Source organism: Clarias gariepinus, chromosome 20, assembly GCF_024256425.1.
Source record: "Clarias gariepinus isolate MV-2021 ecotype Netherlands chromosome 20, CGAR_prim_01v2, whole genome shotgun sequence".
Classification (NCBI taxonomy): domain Eukaryota; kingdom Metazoa; phylum Chordata; class Actinopteri; order Siluriformes; family Clariidae; genus Clarias; species Clarias gariepinus.
Window position 1 is genome coordinate 2,745,001 of NC_071119.1, and position 22,850 is coordinate 2,767,850.

Here is a 22,850-nt window from a genome sequence, read left to right on the forward strand (position 1 = left end):
TCAAACATCTACAACATCAGTTTCTGTCTCTTCCATCGTTTAATTCATCTAGTATGCAGGAACTGAAGTGCACAAGCTGGCGTCTGACTCCCACCTGTCGTCCTGCACACACTCACCAGAGCCTTGTCTATGAGCTCCTCGAGACGGCCGCTCGGGACGAAGGCGTCTGCCAGATCTTTGATGGCCTGCACCATGCTGACCAGCTGAACGAGACAAAACAACAATGAAACTTGAAATCGTCCGTGGGTAATTTCTTTAATCGTTCCCGAAGCGCGAGTGATCACACACGGCTCGGCTCACCTCGTCCTTCTTATCCGTGATGATCTCCGTCCATCTTTTGCTTGGAGGTGAGTCGAGGTTGACGGTGTACCAAGTGACCGCGCTTTGAAACCTGAGGAAATATGCTGATTAAAAAACAAACATACAATAAATAAAATGATAAATAAAAGCAAACTGCTGGGGAATATAGTGAGTAATCAGATTGGACGAGAGGCATGACACGAGCGGTGATAACACTGAGAGCTTAAAAAATATGTATCACGCTGTATGGAGTGTGACCTCAGTGTGGGTGAGAACAGCCGCCTGACAAAACCCACATTCACAACCAGTCATGACCGCATCTGAACATGCTGTGTCGTTCTGTTCACGGCTAACGCCGGCTACAAAGCTAACTAGCATCTAACACAAGACTCAATCCCAAATCCCTCCCTAACCCCTGATCAAGGGCACTACTTAGTGTGTGGAACAAGGGACTGCAGTTGCACTGAGTATCAGCACGGTTGTGAGATCTTCAGTACATCCTCTGCTCCCTCGTGCCTAAGACTGTCACAGCTGATATGTGCTGATATTCAGTACAACAGCACGACCCTGAGTGTGTTACTGTGTGATACTGCTCAACTGTAACGCACATCCTTATGACATGTTATTCCTCATCCACAGCATGTGATTATATCAGTGGCGCAATAACAGCAAACAGGGTGTGAGAGAGATGTCTTACGTAGGGCCGCGGGGTGGGTACATCTCCGTCCGACAGTCCTCTGTGTACTGCAGGGACAGAGACAGAGAGACAGGGAGACCGACAAACAGATAAACAGACAAATAGACAGAAGGACAAACATACAGAAAGATAGAGAGACAGACAGAAAGAAAGATAGACAGGCAGATATATATATACAAACAAGAAGACAGACAAATAAATAGACAGACAGACAGATAGATAGATAGATAGATAGATAGATAGATAGATAGATAGATAGATACATAGATAGATAAACAGACAGACAGACAGATAGACAGACAGATAGACAGACAGATAGACAGACAGACATACAGACAGATAGATAGATAGATAGATAAATAGATAAACAGACAGACAGACAGATAGACAGACAGACATACAGACAGATAGATAGATAGATAGATAAATAGATAAACAGACAGACAGACAAATAGATAGATAGATAGATAGATAGATAGATAGATAGATAGATAGATAGACAGAGAGATAAACAGACAGACAGACAGACAGATAGATAGATAGATAGATAGATAGATAGATAGATAGATAGATAGACAGAGAGATATATAGACAGACAGACAGACAGACAGACAGATAGATAGATAGATAGATAGATAAACAGACAGACAAATAGATAGATAGATAGACATATAGATAGATAGATAGATAGATAGATAGATAGATAGATAGACATATAGATAGATAAATAGACAGATAGATAGATAGATAGATAGATAGATAGACATATAGATAGATAGACATATAGATAGATAGATAGATAGATAGATAGATAGACATATAGATAGACAGATAGATAGATAGACATATAGATAGATAGATAGACAGATAGATAGATAGATAGACAGATAGATAGATAGATAGACAGATAGATAGATAGATAGATAGACAGGCAGATATATAAACAAATGAAGACAGACAGACAGAGAAATAAAGAGTGAGAGAGACAGATACACAGTTAGATATAAATAAATAAACACAGACACACAGACATGTCTTTTAAATATTGCTGTAACATTGTTGTACACACTGTCACACACACACACACACACACACACACACACACACACACACATTCTCTCTCTCTCTCTCTCTCTCACACACACACACTGTATCGCTCTAATATGCTTCACACTGGTTACATTAACATGAATAATCACACACTGTAAACACACACTCTCTCTCTCTCTCACACACACACACACACATTAGACTCACCGGAGGGACAAACTGCAGTGAGACGAAGCTAAACACACAGAAAAGACACAGAACTCGGAGCCCGAGCGCCATGGTCTAACCAAACACACACACACACACACACTGTTAAACCGGTTCTGCCTGCGCGGTGTCGTAAACACGGAAGTGCGCGTGCAGAGCGCGTGACAGGCAGCTCGAGGAGGACCCGCCCATTTCATGGGGAAACAAACAAACAAACAAATAAATAAACAAGACGCGGGGAGACGGTTTAAAGTCTAAACACAACATGATGAATTACTGTGTGTATAAATACAGTATATATAATGTGTAATGTATATATAATATCTACTATAGTAAAGGACTGGGGTTAATAAGACAGTGGTGTGTATAGAGTGAGAGTACAGACTGTACACTGTGTGAGATATAAATACAGTATATATAATGTGTAATGTATATATAATATCTACTATAGTAAAGGACTGGGGTTAATAAGACAGTGGTGTGTATAGAGTGAGAGTACAGACTGTACACTGTGTGTGTATAAATACAGTATATATAATGTGTAATGTATATATAATATCTACTATAGTAAAGGACTGGGGTTAATAAGACAGTGGTGTATATAGAGTGAGAGTACAGACTGTACACTGTGTGTATAAATACAGTATATATAATGTGTAATGTATATATAATATCTATTACTCTATAATATAAGGAAAAATAAATAATCTGCATTTTATTATAGTAAGTCAATATTAATAAAGCATTTAATAAATAAAACGTTAGAATTATTATATAATTTAACATAATATTTAAATTAAGAAATAAATTGTTAATTAAAATTGAAGAAAATACACTAGTTAGATTAAAAGAACAAACAGAGTTATTTACGTTGATGACTCAGCTAGGTTGCTCTAACAAAGTGTATGTGGGTGTGTGTGTGTGTTTAAGAGAGAGAGAGAGAGAGAGAGAGAGAGAGAGAGCAAAACAATAAAGCACAAAGAAAAGTAAAACAATTCACAAGTGAACAATCCAGGATTTCACTATTCAAGATTAAAATCCTGGATTATTCACTTGTCAATTGTTTTCCTTTTCCTGCCACCTGGTGGCCAAATCCGGCTATTGCAGGAGATCCTTAATGAATTAATTGATAAATAAATGAATAATAAACAAATAAAGTTATTATAATAAGTCAGTGTTAGTTCGACGGAATAAAAGTGAGGTAAACGTTTAATTATTAAATAAATAGATAATTAGAATAAAGATATTAAAAGATAAATAAAAGTTAGTTTTTTTCAGTTGTAACAAATAAACACTAGAATACACTAGATTTAGGTTTAAGAATCAGAATTGTTTAATTTAATGACTCAGATAGATTAACAAGTGTGTGTGTGTGTGTGTGTGTCTGTGTGTGTGTGTGTGTGTGTGTGTGTGTCTGTCTGTGTGTGTGTGTGAGAGAGAGAGAGAGAGAGAGAGAGAGAGAGAGGAAACAAAGGCTTTATTGTTCACCTTTGAATTGTGTTTTTTTCTTCTGACACCTGGTGGCCACATCCGGCTATTACAGGAGATCATTAATGAATTAATTGATAAATAAATGAATAATAAATAAATAAATAAATAAATAAATTCATCATAATGAGTCAGTGTTAGTTCGACAGAATAAAACAAAAGTTAGTAAGGTAAAGTTTAATTATTAATTAAATAGATAATTAGAATAAAGATATTTAAAGATCATTATAAAAAGTTAGTCTTTTTTTCAGTTATAACAAATGAACACTAGAATACACTAGATTAAGCTTAAAAATTAACCTCTAAAATCAAATTTGTTTACTTTGATGATTCAGATAGATTAACAAGTGTGTGTGTGTGTGTGTGTGTGTGTGTGTGTGTGTGTGTGTGTGAGTGAGAGAGAGAGAGAGAGAGAGAGAGAGAGGAAATAAAGGCTTTATTGTTCACCCTTGAATCGTGTTTTTTTCTTCTGCCACCTTGTGGCCACATCCGGCTATTACATAAAATATTTATAAAATATAATAATAATAATAATAATAATAATAATAATAATAATAATAATTGTCTCTCACTCATCATCTATACCACTGTATCCTGTATCCATTAAAATACACACATTGAACAAATGTCTATAGATGCATTATTACCCTAATACTTCTCACTACAGAAATTCAATGAAAGGTTTTACTTTTCAGTATTTAATATTTTCAGCAAATGACTAATAAAAAATGATACAGTGTGTGTTGTGTCACACTTTTTCACTACTGTGACATTTTGTCCTGGACACTTCTCATAATGTCCTGCTGCATTCATATACCTTCAGTCACTGATTTATCATAGCTAGAGTCTCTATATATTATTATTATCATCACATCACTTTCATTATTGTCACAGCACTCTACTGTAATCTTGGAGTATGTCATAAGCTCCTCCTTTTGGACAAAGTACATCTTGAAGAAGACGGTGCAGAGGACAAACGGACAAGGTAAGAGGACAAATATGTTAAAACCAAGTAAATCCTGGTCAAATAAACATGAAGGTAATAATGTGTAAATGTCTTGCTGAAAAAGGAACAAAAAAAAAAAAAACAGGAAGTAGTTAAAAAACAGTTAACAGTGTTTTTTTTCTGCTGGTGAAAACGAACAGTACACCTTCACCTTCTTAGTTCTCTGTCTTCAACGTGGTGATAAGTCAATGTACACATTTTTTCCACTGCATATACTGTTTGTCTTTTTTCAACAGTTCATGATTACATTATTATTATTTGAATTCTATAGTCATTACACAGACACACAGACATTTGGAGTTGGTTTATGTTAAGCTAATTTTACACAAACTCAATGTTACCACTAACAAACACTAAAAGCAGACATGTCAGGAGAAAGTTAATGATTTGTGTTTATGACCCACAGCCATGTTATTCATCTGTCTTGCATCTCTTCTCGCCTGTTCAGCAGCAGGTACGTACAGTAGGTGTAATAATGTACATGTAGAAAAGTACTGACATACACCTGATCTGTGCATTTGAACGTGCATTTTAAAATTAAGAAACTATTTAAAAAGTGAAAGCTCTGTGCTCAAGGCTTATCTTTTTCTGTTCAGAATGTTTTGAGATCAATCACCAATCTGTTGGATCCTTGAACCAGACCCTTAACCATACGTTAAATTACTCTGAGACATCTGAGGCTTGAAATGGCACCTTGATTTTGTGTTTGTCTCTCCATCAGAGTTCACTCTTGTCATCCCCGATGCTTCAGTCTCAGAACCGCTGGGTTCCACAGCCATCCTTCACTGTGGTCTTTCTCCATCTTTAAATGCCAGAACTTTTGATGTTCGGTGGTACAAGAATGGTGACTATGATAACTTTGTTCTTTTCTACAATGACCAGAAGACCATTGAAAATGACAAGTACAGAGGCAGAGTGTCTCTGATTGGGGAACTGGACAACGGGAATGTCTCCCTGAAACTGGACAACCTCACATCACTTGATGGAGGAGAATATACATGTTATGTAAAGAGCATCAGTTGGTATGAGAAGGCCAATATTAACCTTACTGTAAAAGGTATGAGACAATCCGACAACAGAAAACTATATTAGCTACTAGTACCTCTTTTAAGGCTAACTGGTGTTTAATTGCATATTCTCCCAATACTCGTTCTGATTTAATGAATTATTGATGTTAGAAATGGTAAGAAAGAAGGACAGACATTTACACATGTGTACAGACTACTGTCTAGTGACGTTTTGTTGCCTTTATCTTCACCACAGCGTTAGGTTCTACTCCAGTCCTGTCATATCAGGAAAGTGGAGAAAAAATGAACGTTACCTGTACATCACGTGGATGGTCCCCCAAACCCACCGTCACCTGGAGAGACAGTGCAGGACAAGAACTCCCACACAGCAACACTTACTATGGAACTGGCATGTGACTTAAAATACAAATTTAAATGTGATTTGTATAGAACATACATGGTCACAAAGACTGCTGTAGATGAAGCCCATGGTTACAGTGTGGAAGAACCTATCTTGAAGAAAATATTTAAGACTGCAAGGGTGTTTAGAGGGACACCAGATCTAGCTGATCTAGTATAACTAGTATCACTAAAGAATGCCTACCATAAAATGATAATGGAATGCATAATGGAAGGCCCATTAGAGATTTAACAACAAAAAAGCTACTGTAATAGAAACCAGTGTCTATGTGCCTTTTCTTTGTGTTCTTCAAATGTATCTTATGTTTTAGATAATCAAGTAAATTGACTATTACATTGGTCTTGATAATGACCAGATGACCACAAAGAGGCAAGGTTAATTGCACTGTTTCTAAACCTGTTGTTTATGATTATTACTACAACCATCAGTAAAGCACATTTTTATTATTTTTTTGCTAATAGCTATTACTGACTATATCTTAAGCATTAATTACAAGATGGTTTACAAATTGGTACAATTATAAACTATAAATGTTTATTCTTACATATAATCTTTTTAATTATTCAATTTGACCTACTATTAGCACATACAAGTAGAGCAAAAGTGGTCCATGCATGGACCCCTGTGGCACACCATGCAGAATATTATCATAGCCAGTCAAGTTTTTTTTAGTTTTTTAGACATTAATATTCTAATGTATTTGTTAGAAACCTTACCACAAAACAATACATAGCATGTGGAGTACAATGTGTAAATTTTCATTCTTTTTCTTTCTGTTTCAGACTCAGAAGATTTGGTGAATGTGAGCTCATGGATGCTTTACTCTCGGTCTGACTCAGAGTGGATCTCCTGTACCGTGAGTTTAAACCATCAGGAAATGAAAGAGAGCAGAATTGAACCACGCAAAGGTAAGTTAATGATGTAGCTAACAGTATTTCCCTTGTAGTTGGAGGTTTGGCATTAAGGATATAACTTTTGCACCGTTAGTAATAAGTTTCACCAGGAAATGTAGAAAAGTAAGAATAGGTTTCAAAATGATTTAAATCTTAGAGTTGAACATTAGGGACCACTGATGTACCTTCATTCTAAAAAATTGATAGATTAGAGGTATTTTCCCAGGTAGCAGATACTACACATACAGTGAAACCTCGGATTACGAGTAACGTGGTTTGCGAGTGTTGCAAGATTTTTAATAAATTTTGACTTGGAAAACTAACAAGTGTTGGTTTACAGTACCATGTACCGAGTATCATGTATAACGCATGCACTTCTTGTTTTGATGCCGAGCGTCACGTTTTTCTCTCTCTTGTGCTGTGGAATTGTGGGTAATCGTCTCCCCTGCTGAGTCTTAGTGCTAGTCTCTTACTGGTATAATCAACATTCGTGCACACGTGTACTGTTTACTATAACACTGTGTGTTTGTGTGTGTGTGTGTGTAAAACATATTTAATTTTATGTCTGTAGGCATGTGTGTACAGCGCATGTGTAAAGCAAAAGCAAGTCTTATTAGAGAGGTTAAAGATTTATTTTCTCTCTCTGCTAAAGGCTCAGCCTGCTCTGTGTGTGCGTCATTGGACACCGTATCCCCCCAGACCCCCCCCCCCCCCCCACACACACAGAAACCCCTCCTACTTTCACCCTGACAAACACACACTCTTTCTCTCTGCTCTACACAAAAACACTGCTCTGTCATGATTCTTTTTCAAGGTAAATTGCAGGTTAATTTGTTTTATTTTTACTTTACAGCAGTGATTCCATTAGTGTGTCGCTCAATCGAGTGTCATTAGAGAGATTTCTTGTTTATTAAAACCATTACCGTTACCGTTGTGTGTGAAAAGAGTGGAGGAAGGGTAACTGTGTAAGATTAGAAGAGGGAGAGGGGAGCTTACTTTAGATTCAAACACACACACACACACACACACACACACACACACACACACACACACACACACACACACACACATTTTAAGGTAAAGTGCAGGTTAATTTGTTTTATTTTTACTTTATATTTTTTGTTCTATGTATTTTTTTGGGGGGCTTTGGAATGAATAATTTAAGTTTCCATTATTTATTATGGGGAAATTAAATTTGGTTTACAAATTTTCTTTTGGAATACAAGCTTGCTTCCTGAACAAATTATGCTCTCTCTCTCTCTCTCTCTCTATATATATATATATACATATACACACACACACACACACACACACATACACTGTATATACTAAAGGAACAAAAGATTTATGGCTGATGATATTACACGAGGTACAATGTAGTTTTTCTGAGCATGTATTTGTACATTTTCTCCCTTTTTGGTTTGCTAACAATAACCAGAATGTAAATTCCCATGTTTTTGCAAAAAATCTTTTTCTTACTACACTTTGCATATAGTGATATAAATACTTTATTTCTAACTGATGCTCTGAAGATTTTTGGTCAGGATTCTGGAAGGAAGCGTTCATCTCGACTCTGGTGCTGTCATTAACTGTCCTCATCACCTTCGCCATCCTTCTGATTTTAATTAGAAAAGGTAATGTATGCACCAAATATTCAGTATATTAACTATATAAGAAGGAAAACAATAACAATCATGGAGTGATACTTTCCTCGCCACGAGGTATAACATTAATATGGCCTGAATTACAATAACTTCTTTATGAAAAAATAACAGAAGGTTGATTAACGTTTTATACATTTTTAGTTACAATTTATGTTGTGTAACATCTATGAGAAACATTAGTTTCTGTTCTCTTTATAAAACTTGTTATACTTGACTTAGAAGTTAATAAGGACAGTAGTAAAATTATTATTCACATAATATCCACTGATATACGCGTATATGTAATGATGTATTTACGCTGCTTTATTTGTGTCAGTAATGTGAATGTCTTTCCTTTAATCAGGTTTACTCCCTCACTGTTCATCTCATAAAAACGCTAAAGCAGCAGGTAACACTTATTCTTCTCCTCTGTGTACTTTTAGACAAAAACTCAGAATAATGCATTTTACTAATCTGTTTTTTTTTCTTCCATTTCTGCCACACAGTTAACTCTCACGAGTCTTTACAACCAGAGACGCTTCCTCTCAACACTACAGAGAACAATCATGAGTCTTTACAACCAAAGACTGTTCCTCTCGAAGCTACAGAGAACACCAAGCGAGGTCATTTTGTTTAATCACGACTTTAAAGCTTTTCACTACACCGTTTTTCATTTGTTTAGATCATTAGTACATTACAGTTATAAAAAGAACAGATTTGTCTCAACATAGTTTATTGTGTACTTATAATAGGAATCACTTGTCAAAAATAATAAATAAATCTTTAAATCCTGCCAAAATTGTTGAATTTATGCCAACATTGAATTTATTCATATGTATAAAATTAAATGTTCCATGTCACGTGTCTCTTCACAGGTATCAGTTCACTCGCTGCAGCTCCAGAACCGACTGAAGAGCGACCAGTTTGGCTGAAATATAAAGGTACATTAGCCTTTATTATTGTTTTGTGTTTAATATCCATTCACTTATACATCTCATAAAATAAATAAACTTTATATCTGATATTATTTTAAACAACAGTGAGTCTCACTCTGGATCCATCAACAGCTGCTAAATGTCTGAAAGTTTCCAGGGACGGGAAAAGTGTTTCCTGTGAAAAACCAAACAGTAAATCTGACTGTAAATTTCCTCATGTTGTGAGTAAAGAGGAGTTCGGCTCAGGGCAGCACTACTGGGAGGTGATGATCTGGGATAAAACAATAAAGACACAGCCGAAATCATCATGGTGTGTAGGAGTGACTCAGAAACCCCACTCGGAGACTCAGAAACCCCACTCGGAGAAGGTCCTCAGAGCTCTCTGTTATGAAGAAGGCAGTGGGTTATACACTAATACTCATGATTTCAGTAAAATATCCACTAAATATAACATGTACACATTAGGGCTGCATTTAAACTGTGATAGTCGCTCTCTTTCCTTTTATAATACAGATAAACCCTCTCATAATCATCTCCACACATTTAATTTCATCCCACAGGGCACGTATTACGCGTTCCTCAGTCCAGGAGTGAAAGATGATCATCCTATCAGAATTCTCAATCAGGACTGAAATCTCAGAGTCAGTTACAACAGTGCATTAAATCCAGATGTGTGTTGTGATGTTCAGCAGGTAGAACGTCCTGTAACTAAAATAAACCTAATGAAATCAGAGAAGCGTATTCACACTACACAAGCTGTATCAGTATTTACACAGGGAGAGTTACTCGTGTTCAGATTCAGGTTACAAAACGGATTAGGTGGATGTTCACACATGACTGGTGTGTAGTTCACACTGAAGTGTACGATTTCAACATTAATAATAGTGTAGAATAATCACTGTACTGTCTATTTTATAAAAGCAGTCTGTAATGTTGTCTCATGTATATTTTAATAATTTTCATATTAAGCATGCATCCAAAGAATGTTTTTTCCATTTTCTCAAAAATAAAACATGTTTTTATAAAGAGGAATTTTAAACAAGTACTGTATTAGTTTTTTTTTTCAGAACCTGTATAAGTGTGTAATGATACAGTATACAGTCACTCGGGGATCTGTTTCTATTGAACTCTCAGTACAGAGAGACTTTTATTAAGGAATAATTTTTTTCATCCATTGGGTTTGAGTCGTGTTGAACTCTATCTTAAAACTTTCATTTTCATTTTATGTTATTAAATATTGAGCTATGATATGTTTTTATTGATCTTTTTAGTTGTTGTTGATTTTGTTTAAATTGTGATGTAATGTTTAATTGTGGGGACCCCAGGAAGAGGGGCTACTTAGGTAAGAGCTAATGGGAATACTAATAAATCAATAAAAATAAAGTTCTGTCTCCTTTCAGTGTTCTGGGGTCGATTCATTTTCAGCCAGATTGATCTTGAACTCTTTCTATATTACACATTGTACTGTACTGTATTTCATATTAATATGAGGAAATTTGTAATAGAATTGTATCAACACATTTACAAAACTATCTCAGTAATCTGATCAACATATTTTGTAGATATTAAATCACATAAGAACAAATATGTATAAACAGTTCCACAAACTATAAATAAACTGATCAAGATAAAGATTAGAGAAGAAGAATATTCTAAAATCAATAACAAGACAGATCACAGTTCTGAACACCACAGAAACGCACAACATTAAGAAATTTAGGGTTATTTATTTCAAATATCACGCTAGCTCAGACACTCTAACATTACACTAACATTACCGTGCTGCCTAGCTTTAGCTCAGGATTAGATTTAACCTGCTTCTTAATACAAATAAATAAATCTTACTTAAATAAAGACAATTGATCATAATTTAGATGAACATTTACTTCTTCTTCTTCTTCTTTGTCTTTCGGTATGCATCCATAAATCTCCTCTCTGGTCTTCCTCTAGACATCCTGCCTGGCAGGTCCAACCTCAGCATCCTTCCACCCTAGTAACACAAGCATGGTTACACAACCCTGATCAGAGGCCAATAGGAGGTCATTGACTACTTTAACTAGTGCTGTCTCTGTGCGGTGATGAGGCTGAAATCCTGACTAATACAGTTCGTTTATGCTATTTTTGAACGTAGCTGCTCCGCTACTATCTTTTCCAGAATCTTAGAGATGAAGGCGAGGTTTGATTTCGGCCTGTAACTGGACAGCTGACAGGGGTCGAGGTCAGGGATCTTAATAATCGGTTTGATAACTAAACCATAAAGGATTTGGGAACATACCCACTGCCGGGTAAACATTTAAATTATTCTCAACAGGGGTTCTGTTATTGCTGATACTATCTGCTTAAGAAAATGTGTCGGTACAGGATCTAATATACAGGTTGATGAATTTGAAGAAGAGATGAGTGAAATTAGTTCATTCTCTTCAAGGGGAGTAAAGTATTCTAGGTTCCGATGTTAGTTATCATCTGTATAACTTAAATTGTCTGGTTAAATTTTTTGCCTAATATTTATGATTTGTTATTGAAAAAGTTCATGAAGTCCTCACTACTGTATGTTGTTGTTGTGGAGATTTTTTTTTTTGTTATTTTCTATAAGAGTGGAGAGATATGTTGATCTAGCTACACTAAGAGCTTTTCTATAGTTCAGGATGCTCTCCTTCCATGCTATTTGAAATACTAGCAATTTAGTTTGACGCCATTTACGTTCTAATTTCTGAGCGGTCTGTTTTAAAGTGCGCGTGTGATCGTTATACCAGGGAGCAAGTTTTTTATCTCTAATAATTTTTCTTTTAACTGGAGCTACATTATCTAAGGTATAGCGAAATGTCGACTCTAAATATTCAGTCGCCTGATCGAGTTCTGTGGGGTCAGACGGTGATCTAATCGAAGTTGGGAACTCTGGGAGATTACTGATAAAACTCTGTTTGGTAGTTGATGTGAATGTACGTTTCATACGGTAGCGCGGCGCTGTGTGTACATTATTACTGTGACACACTTGAATTGAGACAAGATAGTGATCTGAGATAACTTCAGATAGTGGAATTGTGAATAAATTTCTTATACTTAATCTGAATAATAATATTAAATCTAAAGTGTGACCTGCTTTATGAGTGGGTCCTACTACACACTGATTTACTCCTACCGAGTCCAGTATGGACATACAGTAAATGCTGTTCTCAGAGGGGCTCCTGGATTCTCAAAATGAATATTACACTAGATCAGATACTTCACAACGCTCCTGTTCTTCTGTGTTGTATTTATATCCGTAGGTGTGTTTGATTAGTGCTCAGGTGAGCCAGAGTGTGTATGCTGGGAGTCGCAGTCTGTTTCCCTGATACCTGTGGGCTGTTTGTTCTTTATTGTCACTGTCGGGGCCCTGACTTAAACCCTCACTTTACTAAATCTGTTTGTAATAAACTTTCAGCACAGAGTGACTTCTGATTAAGGATTAGTTTCTATAGTGTTAATGCAGTTTTTTATCCACCGGTTTTGAGTGATATTAAACGCTGTTTTGGAAATGTTATTTTATGTCCCACTAAATATTAATCTATGTTAATGTTATTGCTTTAATGTTTTATTTTATTTTTTTTAAGTTGTTTGATGGTGTACCAAGTAACACCTTTAAACCTAAAGAGATATGCTGAATAACATGCAACAGTTACTGAGTATTTTATTCCTCTCACACTAAACTAGTGTCACAATGTTTGATTTATAAAAGAATATCAAGTTTTAACTACTCTATGAGTGCTGATAATAGACAGTAACAGCACTGTGACGTGTAACTATATGTACAGTATGAGTGGGCGTGTCCCAGGCGTTGTCCAGTGGTTAATGACACTGTGTGTCTCAGCGTGGGTGAGAGTAGGTCTGTACGGTCCGCAGTACTGAGGAGAGAGCAGCTGTCTGACTAAACCCACATTCACACCCAGTCACAGAAGCACTTTCAGTAAGAACACACATCTGATAACGTTATGGCGTCTTAAACAACACGCCGTCTCTGCACTCATCACTTCTAAGTCCTTCTGAACCGCTCGTGAATCCCAAATCACACTCTAACTCCTGATCAAGGGCACTACTTGGTGTGTGGAACAAGAGATTGTACACAATAAATAGTGCACTAGCTTTCTTTTTATTCCCATCTCCTTTTGGCTACATAGTACCAGTAAGAATTTAAGAATTTAAGACTAGACAAGCAGTGATGACCACATAATGTCATATGAGACACACAGACAAATATACACACACAACCATTGATTGTTATTATTTAATAATAATAATAATAATAATAATAATAATATTTGTAAGTCGGATTTGTTTTTAAAGTTTGACGAAGTGAGTCTTGTAAATGACCATTAAACTCCCCCAGCGCGGAGGTGGGATGTCGTCTTTACCTCCAGCAATAGAGGGCAGTGTTACCATAGATGGCTTTTACAAGTGTTACATGGAAGGACTTAATTTAAAGAAATGTATAAGGAAAACTCTTTAATGGTTATGTTTTGTTTATTCCTTTATGTTAACTCTAATATGGAAACTTTATTCTTATTTGTTTAACATTTGTGTTTGCGTTTCACATCACAGACTTTTGTGGTTCATTAAAGGAAGTGCAGTGGCGCTGTTTGTGGATGCGCACTTTATACGTACTTTACACTTTATAAGCGTCTGGCTGGTGTGAATATGGTCATGCATATATTAACTTGCATGATTAAAGTCTTTCTCCTACCTCTCAGCTCTTGTTGTGTGGTTTAAGATATATAGATACTTGATTGTTTAAGCATATTATTATGTTATATTGAAGTTATATTGTTCATGGTTTATTGGGTCATTGGTATATTTTAGGTTTCTTAAAGGGAGATTGTTATTAATTATAAATTGTAATTAATAAAATAATTCAGGTAGCACTTAAGACGAGGTTTTCAATGTTTAAAATATTTTTTTTCGCTGTAAATGCTTTATATTCATTTAAAAATATATTATCAGTGTTAAAATAAGTCTATTTAAAATATTGTACAGTAGTAAGGCAAGGGTATAACAGCCTGTATATTAAAAAGGATGACGTAGTATCATGTAATTTATAGTAGATCTATATATATATTATTGTGTATGTTTATTATGTACTGTATATTGGTCATGATTCATACAATTTACAGCCAAATGTCTATTTTTTAAACATTAGTTAAAGAGTAAAGTGCTTATGTTCAGCCGGGAATAGTGCATGTCTTATCTGCCTTTCTTATAGCAATCCACTTGACTAAATCTCTGTCCCCTTTCCCCACACGCCAACACGCGCAAACACACACACACACACACACACACATATATATATATAACAATATATACCGGACTTTAGACATTTTATACATTCACTTAAACACTGAAAATATTATTAATAACAATAATAATAATAATAATAATAATAATAATAATAATATATACTAAATATATAATTGTGAATATTGTTATCTGGTGCACTGCAGTGTCTATTTTTTGTACAACACGGGAACTACTTCCGTGATTTGTTTATATCTCCAAATGGTCGTAGACCTTGGGGTCGTTCGTACATGCGAAAATTCGTAAGCTTAAATGTTTGTAAGTCGGGGACTACCTGTATTTTATTTGTTTTCATTTAATTGAATGTTTTTGTTACATGTCGTTGGGCCGGGTAAGTCCAACAATAATAGTTTTCAAAAGAAATAGCCCCTTCCACCTTACGTCAAACAGGAAGGGCTAAAACGCTCTCAGCCTTGACTTTGACCTTGGTGGAGGTCTTCAAAAAACACACCAGGTGGGCCAGGTGTGACAGTAATGTATAATATCATAGAGGGACAGGGCTGTAAAATAAGAGTTTTCTTTCGGTTTTTATTCCTTATCTGATGTCCTTGTGGACTCTAACTCCGCGTTCTGCTCGTAGGACAAAAAGGAGTGAAACGGACAAATGAACAGGTAAATAAATATTTCAAACAGGAATATACTGTATCTTTAGATGTCAGATTTTCTTTCTATAAATATAACAATATGTGTTGATGTAGTGATTAGTAAGTGTGTCATTTATTAACACACAGCTGTATTTATTTAACTAACATCATTTCTCATTAGCGTATGACTGTGTAGTCTTCTACATTGACACACTTATTATTATTATTATTATTATTATTATTATTATTATTATTATTGTTGTTTACAGCCATGCTACTGATTTGCATTGCGTCAGTTCTCGCCTCTTCTGCAGCAGGTAATTTATTTATGTGCAATTGTACATTTTATTGTTGCAGTACAGACATTAGAACTAGTGAAAAAAATAACCAGAAATTTATTCTAAGTTCAAACAACAACTTGTTTTTCCTATTCATAAACAATGAAAAGAAAACGGAAAGAATGCTTTCAGAACAGCTTTTTTTCAGATAGGGAAACCGTTAGTTAGGATTCTACATAAAACATTTAAAGGGTTAGCTTAAGTCTAACTGAAGAACATTTAATTAGAAATTCAACCCTGAAAGAACCCCTGAAGAACACATCTGGATGTGTGCATGGTCCAAATTACTGCTCTTTTTTGTTCTCGTTAATTCATAGCCCCTGATTTTCAATTCAATACAGTTTATTTGTATAGCGTTTTAACAATTGACATTTTTGCAAAGCAGCTTCACACGATCAAAAGAATTATTCAAGTGATTTGATGTTTAAGGTAAATTATCACTGTACTTTTCTGTAAAATAGTAGATTTTTTATATAAATCTTTAAACCTTTGTAAATGGTTATACTTTGAAACATATGTTGTAGGATTCTGCATGAAACCTTTGAGATTCCTTTGAGAGAAATAACCAAATAAAACAGTGAACTCTTATTACTATTCTATTTAATATGAAGAACCAGATTTTATCTTGGTACCTGTTATAATTTGCAGTGTATATATTGAACAGTTTGCTAAAAATTGTGAGTTAAATAATATTTTCATATATTTTCATTCAATCACATCCCTCACTCAGAGTTCTCCCTGGTTGTCCCTAAATCTTCGGTCTCAGCACAGTTGGGTTCCTCAGTTGTTCTGTCCTGTAGTCTTTCTCCACCTATTAACACCAGAACTTTTGAAGTCCAGTGGTACAAGAACAAGGACTCTGAAAAAACAGTTCTGCTCCACAAAGCGGAAAATGTGCAGGAGATCAGGAGAGATGCCAGGTACAAGGACAGAGTGTCTCTGATTGGAGAACTGGAGAAAGGGAACATCTCATTGGAACTGAAGAACCTCACGGTGGCAGATGAAGGAGAATATGTGTGCTTTGTTGAGACCATCAGTTGGTATGAGAAGGCCAGCGTGAACCTGGTCGTGAAAGGTAAGAGGAAAAAAATTCCACCAACATTATGCGTGTGGAGTAATAGTTTAAGTAATAGTAATTGCTCTTAATCTTCTCCTCAGCACTGGGTTCTCCTGTTGTTGTCTCATCTGCGGATGCTGGAACATTAACATCTCACATACTAGGGGTGAATGTGACCTGTACATCAGGTGGATGGTCACCAAAACCCACACTCACCTGGAGAGACAGCGCAGGACGAGAACTCCCAAACAGCCACACTCACTACAGAACTGGTATCTGATCTAACACAACCTGCATTAATCATAAATCAGTTCAGTGTTTATTAGAGTTTAATACAGGAAAAGAACAATAGGAATACAAAAAATGTAATATTAAACAAAAATCATTAGATATCACCCTTGAGATTTTGTTAAAATAAATAGATTAATGAATCAGACAATTATTAGGAAATCTCACTGACATAAAGGATGTGAGGCTCATTGTTCTGTCTCTCTCAGACTCTGAAGGCTTAGTGAGTGTGAGCTCGTGGCTGCTTGTATCTCCGTCTCAGTCAGACTGGATCTCCTGTACTGTGGGTTTAAACCATCAGGAAGTGAGAGAGAGCAGAATTGTTCCACTCAGAGGTAAGAAATCAGAAGTCAGAACTCTGTACCACTCAGGAGGCAGAAAGTAAGAACTCATGACCTACTGAATCCCTGTATGTCCCATCGTGCTCAGATCTGATTAGAAACATTATAAACTGCTGATGATCTTTTGGCAGGATTCTGGAAGGAAGTGGTCGTCTTGACTCTGGTGCTGTCATTAATTATCATCATCATCATCATTATCTTCACCATTCTTCTAATTTTATACAGAAAAGGTATTCATGAAATATTCAGTCTTATCTAATATAAAGAGATGGACATTATAACGCCATATGTATCATATTTGATACATATATTTCTAAGGCCTGTACCTCATTAACAGGAGTACCATTTTCCTCAAAAACCTGTTGTATACAATCCTATACATGTATTCTCCCCCTAGAGGATGATCTATGCACTACAGGTGGCAAAGGCCACTGTTTCCCCCAGAATCCAACATGGCTGCATGCTAGGTGTAAGTTTTCACGTGATTCACGCAATTTTCAAGTGATAAGATTCCCTAATTTTGGAACAGTTACAGTAAGTGAAATAAAAAAATAATTTAGTATATTTCAAAATAAACCTTTACTAAGGTGACACAGCTCATAATACCTTAATTTTTCATAAAATAATTTATAGAAAAACCATGGTGAAAAAGTGTGTATCAAATATGATACTATGGGTATATAAATGTATTTCATGGGTCAGTACATCAATTGTTGTTTTAGTGCATGAGTGCATCAAGTTTGTTTTATATGCACAGTAATTCAAACTGCACTAAATATATTATTTAATTTAAGCTTGAATATTTCTTTTAGTACTTATTTTGAGCAGAATTGTATATTTGTCAGTTGTAAAGAGTCAACAATATATTTGTAAATATAACAATATATTGTTTGTATGATTTGATTATTTAGATGGCAAAAAAGTACAGTGTAGAAGACGTCCTAAATATGATAAATGATAGAAAATCAAGTGAAATTGAACAGTTTGGGGAGGAAGATGATGATGGTAGTGATGAGGAATGGACTCCTAAGGGAATGGCAGCTACAGAGGGATCACATAGTGATAGTGATGAAGAAGATGAACCTGTAGATGAAACAGACATACCAGTAACATCAAAACAGAGCAAAACAAAGCAGTCAGCAAAAGACAAAGTAAAAAAGAAAGCATACAGATGGAGAAAAGTGCCATTTGAAAGTCCAAATGTTGATTTTGATAGACATATTGATAATGTCTGTATAGAAAGATCAGAATGGACACCATACATTTATTTCAAGCAATTTGTTACTGATGAAATGAATCAGGAAATTGCACAGCAAACTATCTTGTACAGTGTACGGAAACTGGGAACATCAGTCAACAAGACACCCAAAGAAAATGAACAGGTTCTTGGCATGTACATGCACATGGGGTTGGTACAGATGCCCAATGTAAGAGACTATTGGGAAATGGAGACGAAGTACCCCACAGTGTGTGATGTGATGTCTCAAGAACCATTCCTGAAATTGCTGACACTCATTCATTTTCAAGACAACCTCAGTGTGTCTGAGGACCAGAAGACCAAAAATCAGACCATGGTTAGAAAAACTTCGACAACAGTTTCTTCTCATTTCTCCTGAAGAATTTCATGCAGTGGATGAAGTAATGGTGCCTTTCAAAGGCAAGTCTAACCTTCGTGTTTACATGCCATCAAAACCTCACAAATGGGGGTTCAAGATGTGGGTATGTGCTGGACAAACTGGGTTCCTTTATGATTTTGCTGTCTGCCAAGGTGCAGAAAATCCAGATAAGGAGAAGTCAGATGTTGGTGTTTCTGGAGATGTTGTCCTGAAATTGACTTTTCCATTTCCATTTACCAACATGGAAAACAAGACAGAGGTGCAAGCACTGCCCGGGAAGTCACTTCTCACATGTCTACTGTGAGAAATGCAAAGTCAATCTTTGTCTAAACAAAGACAGAAATTGCTTTTTGGCATTTCATGAAACTTAAACAAGTTGCCAAATATACTTTACACACGGTGTAAAGTACTAAACTTGTTGTAAAAAGTTGTTAAATGCTATAAAACATGTTTGTGTGTGTAAGGTTTTTAAGGCACACAAAAATTTGATTCACCTGAAACGCCTGGTGTTTCAAATGTGATACAAAAAAAACAACACATTCCCAGGTGATATTAAAATTATTATTTTTTTAACTCTCAAAATGGTTCAATAAACAGTTCAATCCTGAAAAAATAGAATTTTCTGACTATTCATTCATATAGCAGGCTTTATAGGGTTAACGTTTCCTCATAGGATGATAATATATTTTGTTGTCTTTTTTTAATCAGGTTTACTCCCGCACTGTTCATCTCATAAAAAAGCAAAAGCAGCAGGTAACATTAATTCTTCTTCACTGTACTAACCTCAAAGAACAGCTCAGAATTTTACATTTTTAATTGTTTCCACTCAGCTGTAGTAATCATTATTTCTTCCATTTCTATCACACAGTTAACTCACACGAGTCTTTACAACCAGAAAGTGTTCCTCTCAACACTACAGAGAACACCAAGCGAGGTCATTTTGTTTGATCACACTGAATCTTTTCGCTAAGCCACTTCTGTTTGTTTAGACCATTAGTACATTACAGTAATAAAAATAACAGATTTCTCTTAATATGGTTTCTGTGTATGATAAGAATCACTGTCAAAATATATTTCTTAACAAATTGCATCCTTGCAAGATTGAATTTATTCATATGTATAAAATTAAATGTTTCATGTCACGTGTCTCTTCACAGGTATCAGTTCACTCACTGCAGCTTCAGAACCGACTGAGGAGCGACCAGTTTGGCAGAGATATAAAGGTTCATCAGCCCTTATTATTGTTTTGTGTTTTAATATCTATTTACTTATACATCCCATAAAATAAATAAACTTTATAACTGATATTTTTTTAAACAACAGTGAGTCTCACTCTGGATCCATCAACAGCTGCTAAATGTCTGAAAGTCTCCAGAGATGGGAAAAGTGTTTCCTGTGAAAAACCAAACAGTAAATCTGACTGTAAATTTCCTGATGTTGTGAGTAAAGAGGAGTTCGGCTCAGGGCAGCACTACTGGGAGGTGATGATCTGGGATAAAACATCAAAGGCACTGCCGAAATCATCATGGTGTGTAGGAGTGACTCAGAAACCCCACTCGGAGACTCAGAAACCCCACTCGGAGAACGTCCTCAGAGCTCTCTGTTATGAAGAAGGCAGTGGGTTATACACTAATACTCATGATTTTAGTAAAATATCCACTGAATATAACATGTACACATTAGGGCTGCATTATAACTGTGAAAGTCGCTCTCTTTCCTTTTATAATGCAGATAAACCCTCTAATAATCATCTCTACACATTTTATAACATCCCACAGGGCACGTATTACGCGTTTCTCAGTCCAGGAGTGAAAGATGATCATCCTATCAGAATTCTCAATCAGGACTGAAATCTCAGAGTCAGTTACAACAGTGCATTAAATCCAGATGTGTGTTGTGATGTTCAGCAGGTAGAACGTCCTGTAACTACAATAAACCTAATGAAATCAGAGACGCGTATTCACACTTCACACGTAACACACTCGAAGGACAGCGCTATCCCCTTCTTACGCTTGCGCAAGCTCACAGGCACCCCTGGTTGTGTGATTAATGTGGGAGCACGAAGTACCTCCCATCCCCTCTGAGAGAGCTCGGCCAATCAGCTCTCTAGACGTCTGGCTGCGAGAGGTTACAGCATTACCCGGGAATCAAAACAGCGATCTCCGGATGATAGGGCGAGCGCTGAGCCACTACAAAACTGTAGTTCACACTGAAGTGTACGATTTCGACATAAACTCCTGTACAATCAGAGTGCGCTGTATAATAATCACTGTACTGTCTGGAATTTTATACAAGCAGTCTGTAATGTTGTCTCGTATATTTTAATAATTTTAATATTGAAGAATTTTTTTTCCATGTCTCAAAAAATAAATCATGTTTTTGTTAAGAGGAATGTTTAACAAGTACTTGTATAAGTGTGTAATGATACAGTATACAGTCAAAGAGACTTTTTATTAAGGATTAATTTTTTTCATCCACTGGTTTGAGTGGTAATGAACACAGTCTTAAAACTTTCATTATGTCACACTAAATATGGAGCTATGTTTATGTTGTTGCTAATGCTTCCTTTTTTTTGTTATTGTTGTTGATATTTTAAAACTGTGATGTAATGTTTAATTGTGGGAACCCCAGAAGGAGGGGCTACTTAGGTACTGGGGATCCTAATAAATAAATAAAATTAATTCATTAAAATAAAGTTCTGTCTCCTTTCAGTGTTCTGGTGTCGATCCATTTTCATACAGATTAATCTTGTACTGTTGATTTATTACAGATTGTAGCAGTAAATTTCTAATACAACATTATTAACATACAACAATATCTCAGTAATCTGATCAACATGTCTTGTAGATGTTAAATCACATAAGAACAAACATGAATAAACAGTTACACAAAGTATAAATGAACTGATAAAGATAAAGATTAGAGAAGAAGAATATGCTGAAATGAATAACAAGATAGATTACAGTTTTGGACACAAATGCACAACATTAAGAAACAAAGCTGTAAGGGTTATTTATTTCAAATATCACGCTAACTCAGACAATATCAGAGCGGTAAGGTTAAAAAATAACCTCTGTCTAACGGTTTCTATTCCTTATCTTTCTTCCTAGTGGACTCTAAACCCTTCCTGCTTACTGGACAGAGTCTCCCAGCTTCTCAACACCTTGCGACCTGCAACTCTGCATCTGGATCTATCTCTCCGTCTCTTTGTTGCCATCTTCTGACAGAATTTCGGACCCTCGCCATCTCAAGTGGATGGAATGAAAGAGCCTGACGTCTTCCTCTGGGCGCTCCATCTGCCTTTTACTCCGGCTACGCCTGACAAACCTCTGGGCATCTCCAATGTTCCTGCCGAATACAATGATCTCAAACTGGTTTTCAACAAGGCTCATGCCACGTGACTTCCCCCTCATCGACCATATAACAGTCCCATAGAATTAATAGTTTCCCACTCTGAAAAATGATAATTTATTGTTTTTGTTCCATTTCTATCATGTAGTTAATTCTCATGAATCTTTAAACTCAGAGACGCTTCCTCTTAACACTACAGCAAACACCAAGCAAGGTAAGTTTGCCTGATCATGACACATAATAAAAAGAAGACAAATTTGTCAAATATGGTCTTTTGTAGAATTATTTTGTATTTAAATGGCA

The 22,850-nt window shown here is 35.8% G+C and overlaps 2 protein-coding genes and 1 pseudogene across 5 annotated transcripts in view; 2 read left to right on the forward strand and 1 right to left on the reverse strand.

Annotated features, from left to right (window-relative positions):
* Nucleotides 1–2,381, reverse strand: part of asah1b (N-acylsphingosine amidohydrolase (acid ceramidase) 1b) — a 63,325-nt gene extending 60,944 nt beyond the window's left edge. For both annotated transcript variants that reach the window (XM_053479977.1, XM_053479976.1), the window contains exons 1-4: nt 2,255–2,381; nt 998–1,044; nt 301–391; nt 117–203 (exon numbers count right to left, since the gene is read on the reverse strand). In XM_053479977.1, coding sequence (XP_053335952.1) covers nt 117–203; nt 301–391; nt 998–1,044; nt 2,255–2,326 — 297 coding nt within the window. In that variant the 5' untranslated portion in view covers nt 2,327–2,381. The remainder of the gene's footprint in view (nt 1–116; nt 204–300; nt 392–997; nt 1,045–2,254) is intronic.
* A 2,313-nt stretch (nt 2,382–4,694) lies between these two features.
* Nucleotides 4,695–11,042, forward strand: LOC128508586 (butyrophilin subfamily 2 member A2-like). Of its 3 annotated transcripts, none has more exons than XM_053479970.1 (10): nt 4,695–4,727; nt 5,155–5,202; nt 5,470–5,805; nt 6,012–6,164; nt 6,959–7,084; nt 8,602–8,703; nt 9,077–9,121; nt 9,219–9,335; nt 9,588–9,653; nt 9,753–11,042. In XM_053479970.1, the coding sequence occupies exons 2-10, from the start codon at nt 5,157–5,159 to the stop codon at nt 10,277–10,279; spliced, it is 1,518 nt and encodes a 505-aa protein (XP_053335945.1). In that variant the 5' UTR covers nt 4,695–4,727; nt 5,155–5,156; the 3' UTR covers nt 10,280–11,042. The 3 variants fall into 3 exon arrangements, with proteins under 3 accessions (XP_053335945.1, XP_053335946.1, XP_053335947.1); XM_053479971.1 differs by having other exon boundaries at nt 8,614–8,703; XM_053479972.1 differs by lacking the exon at nt 9,588–9,653.
* Nucleotides 11,043–15,827: 4,785 nt separating this feature from the next.
* Nucleotides 15,828–21,162, forward strand: LOC128508215 (butyrophilin subfamily 1 member A1-like; annotated as a pseudogene).
* Nucleotides 21,163–22,850: the final 1,688 nt, after the last annotated feature.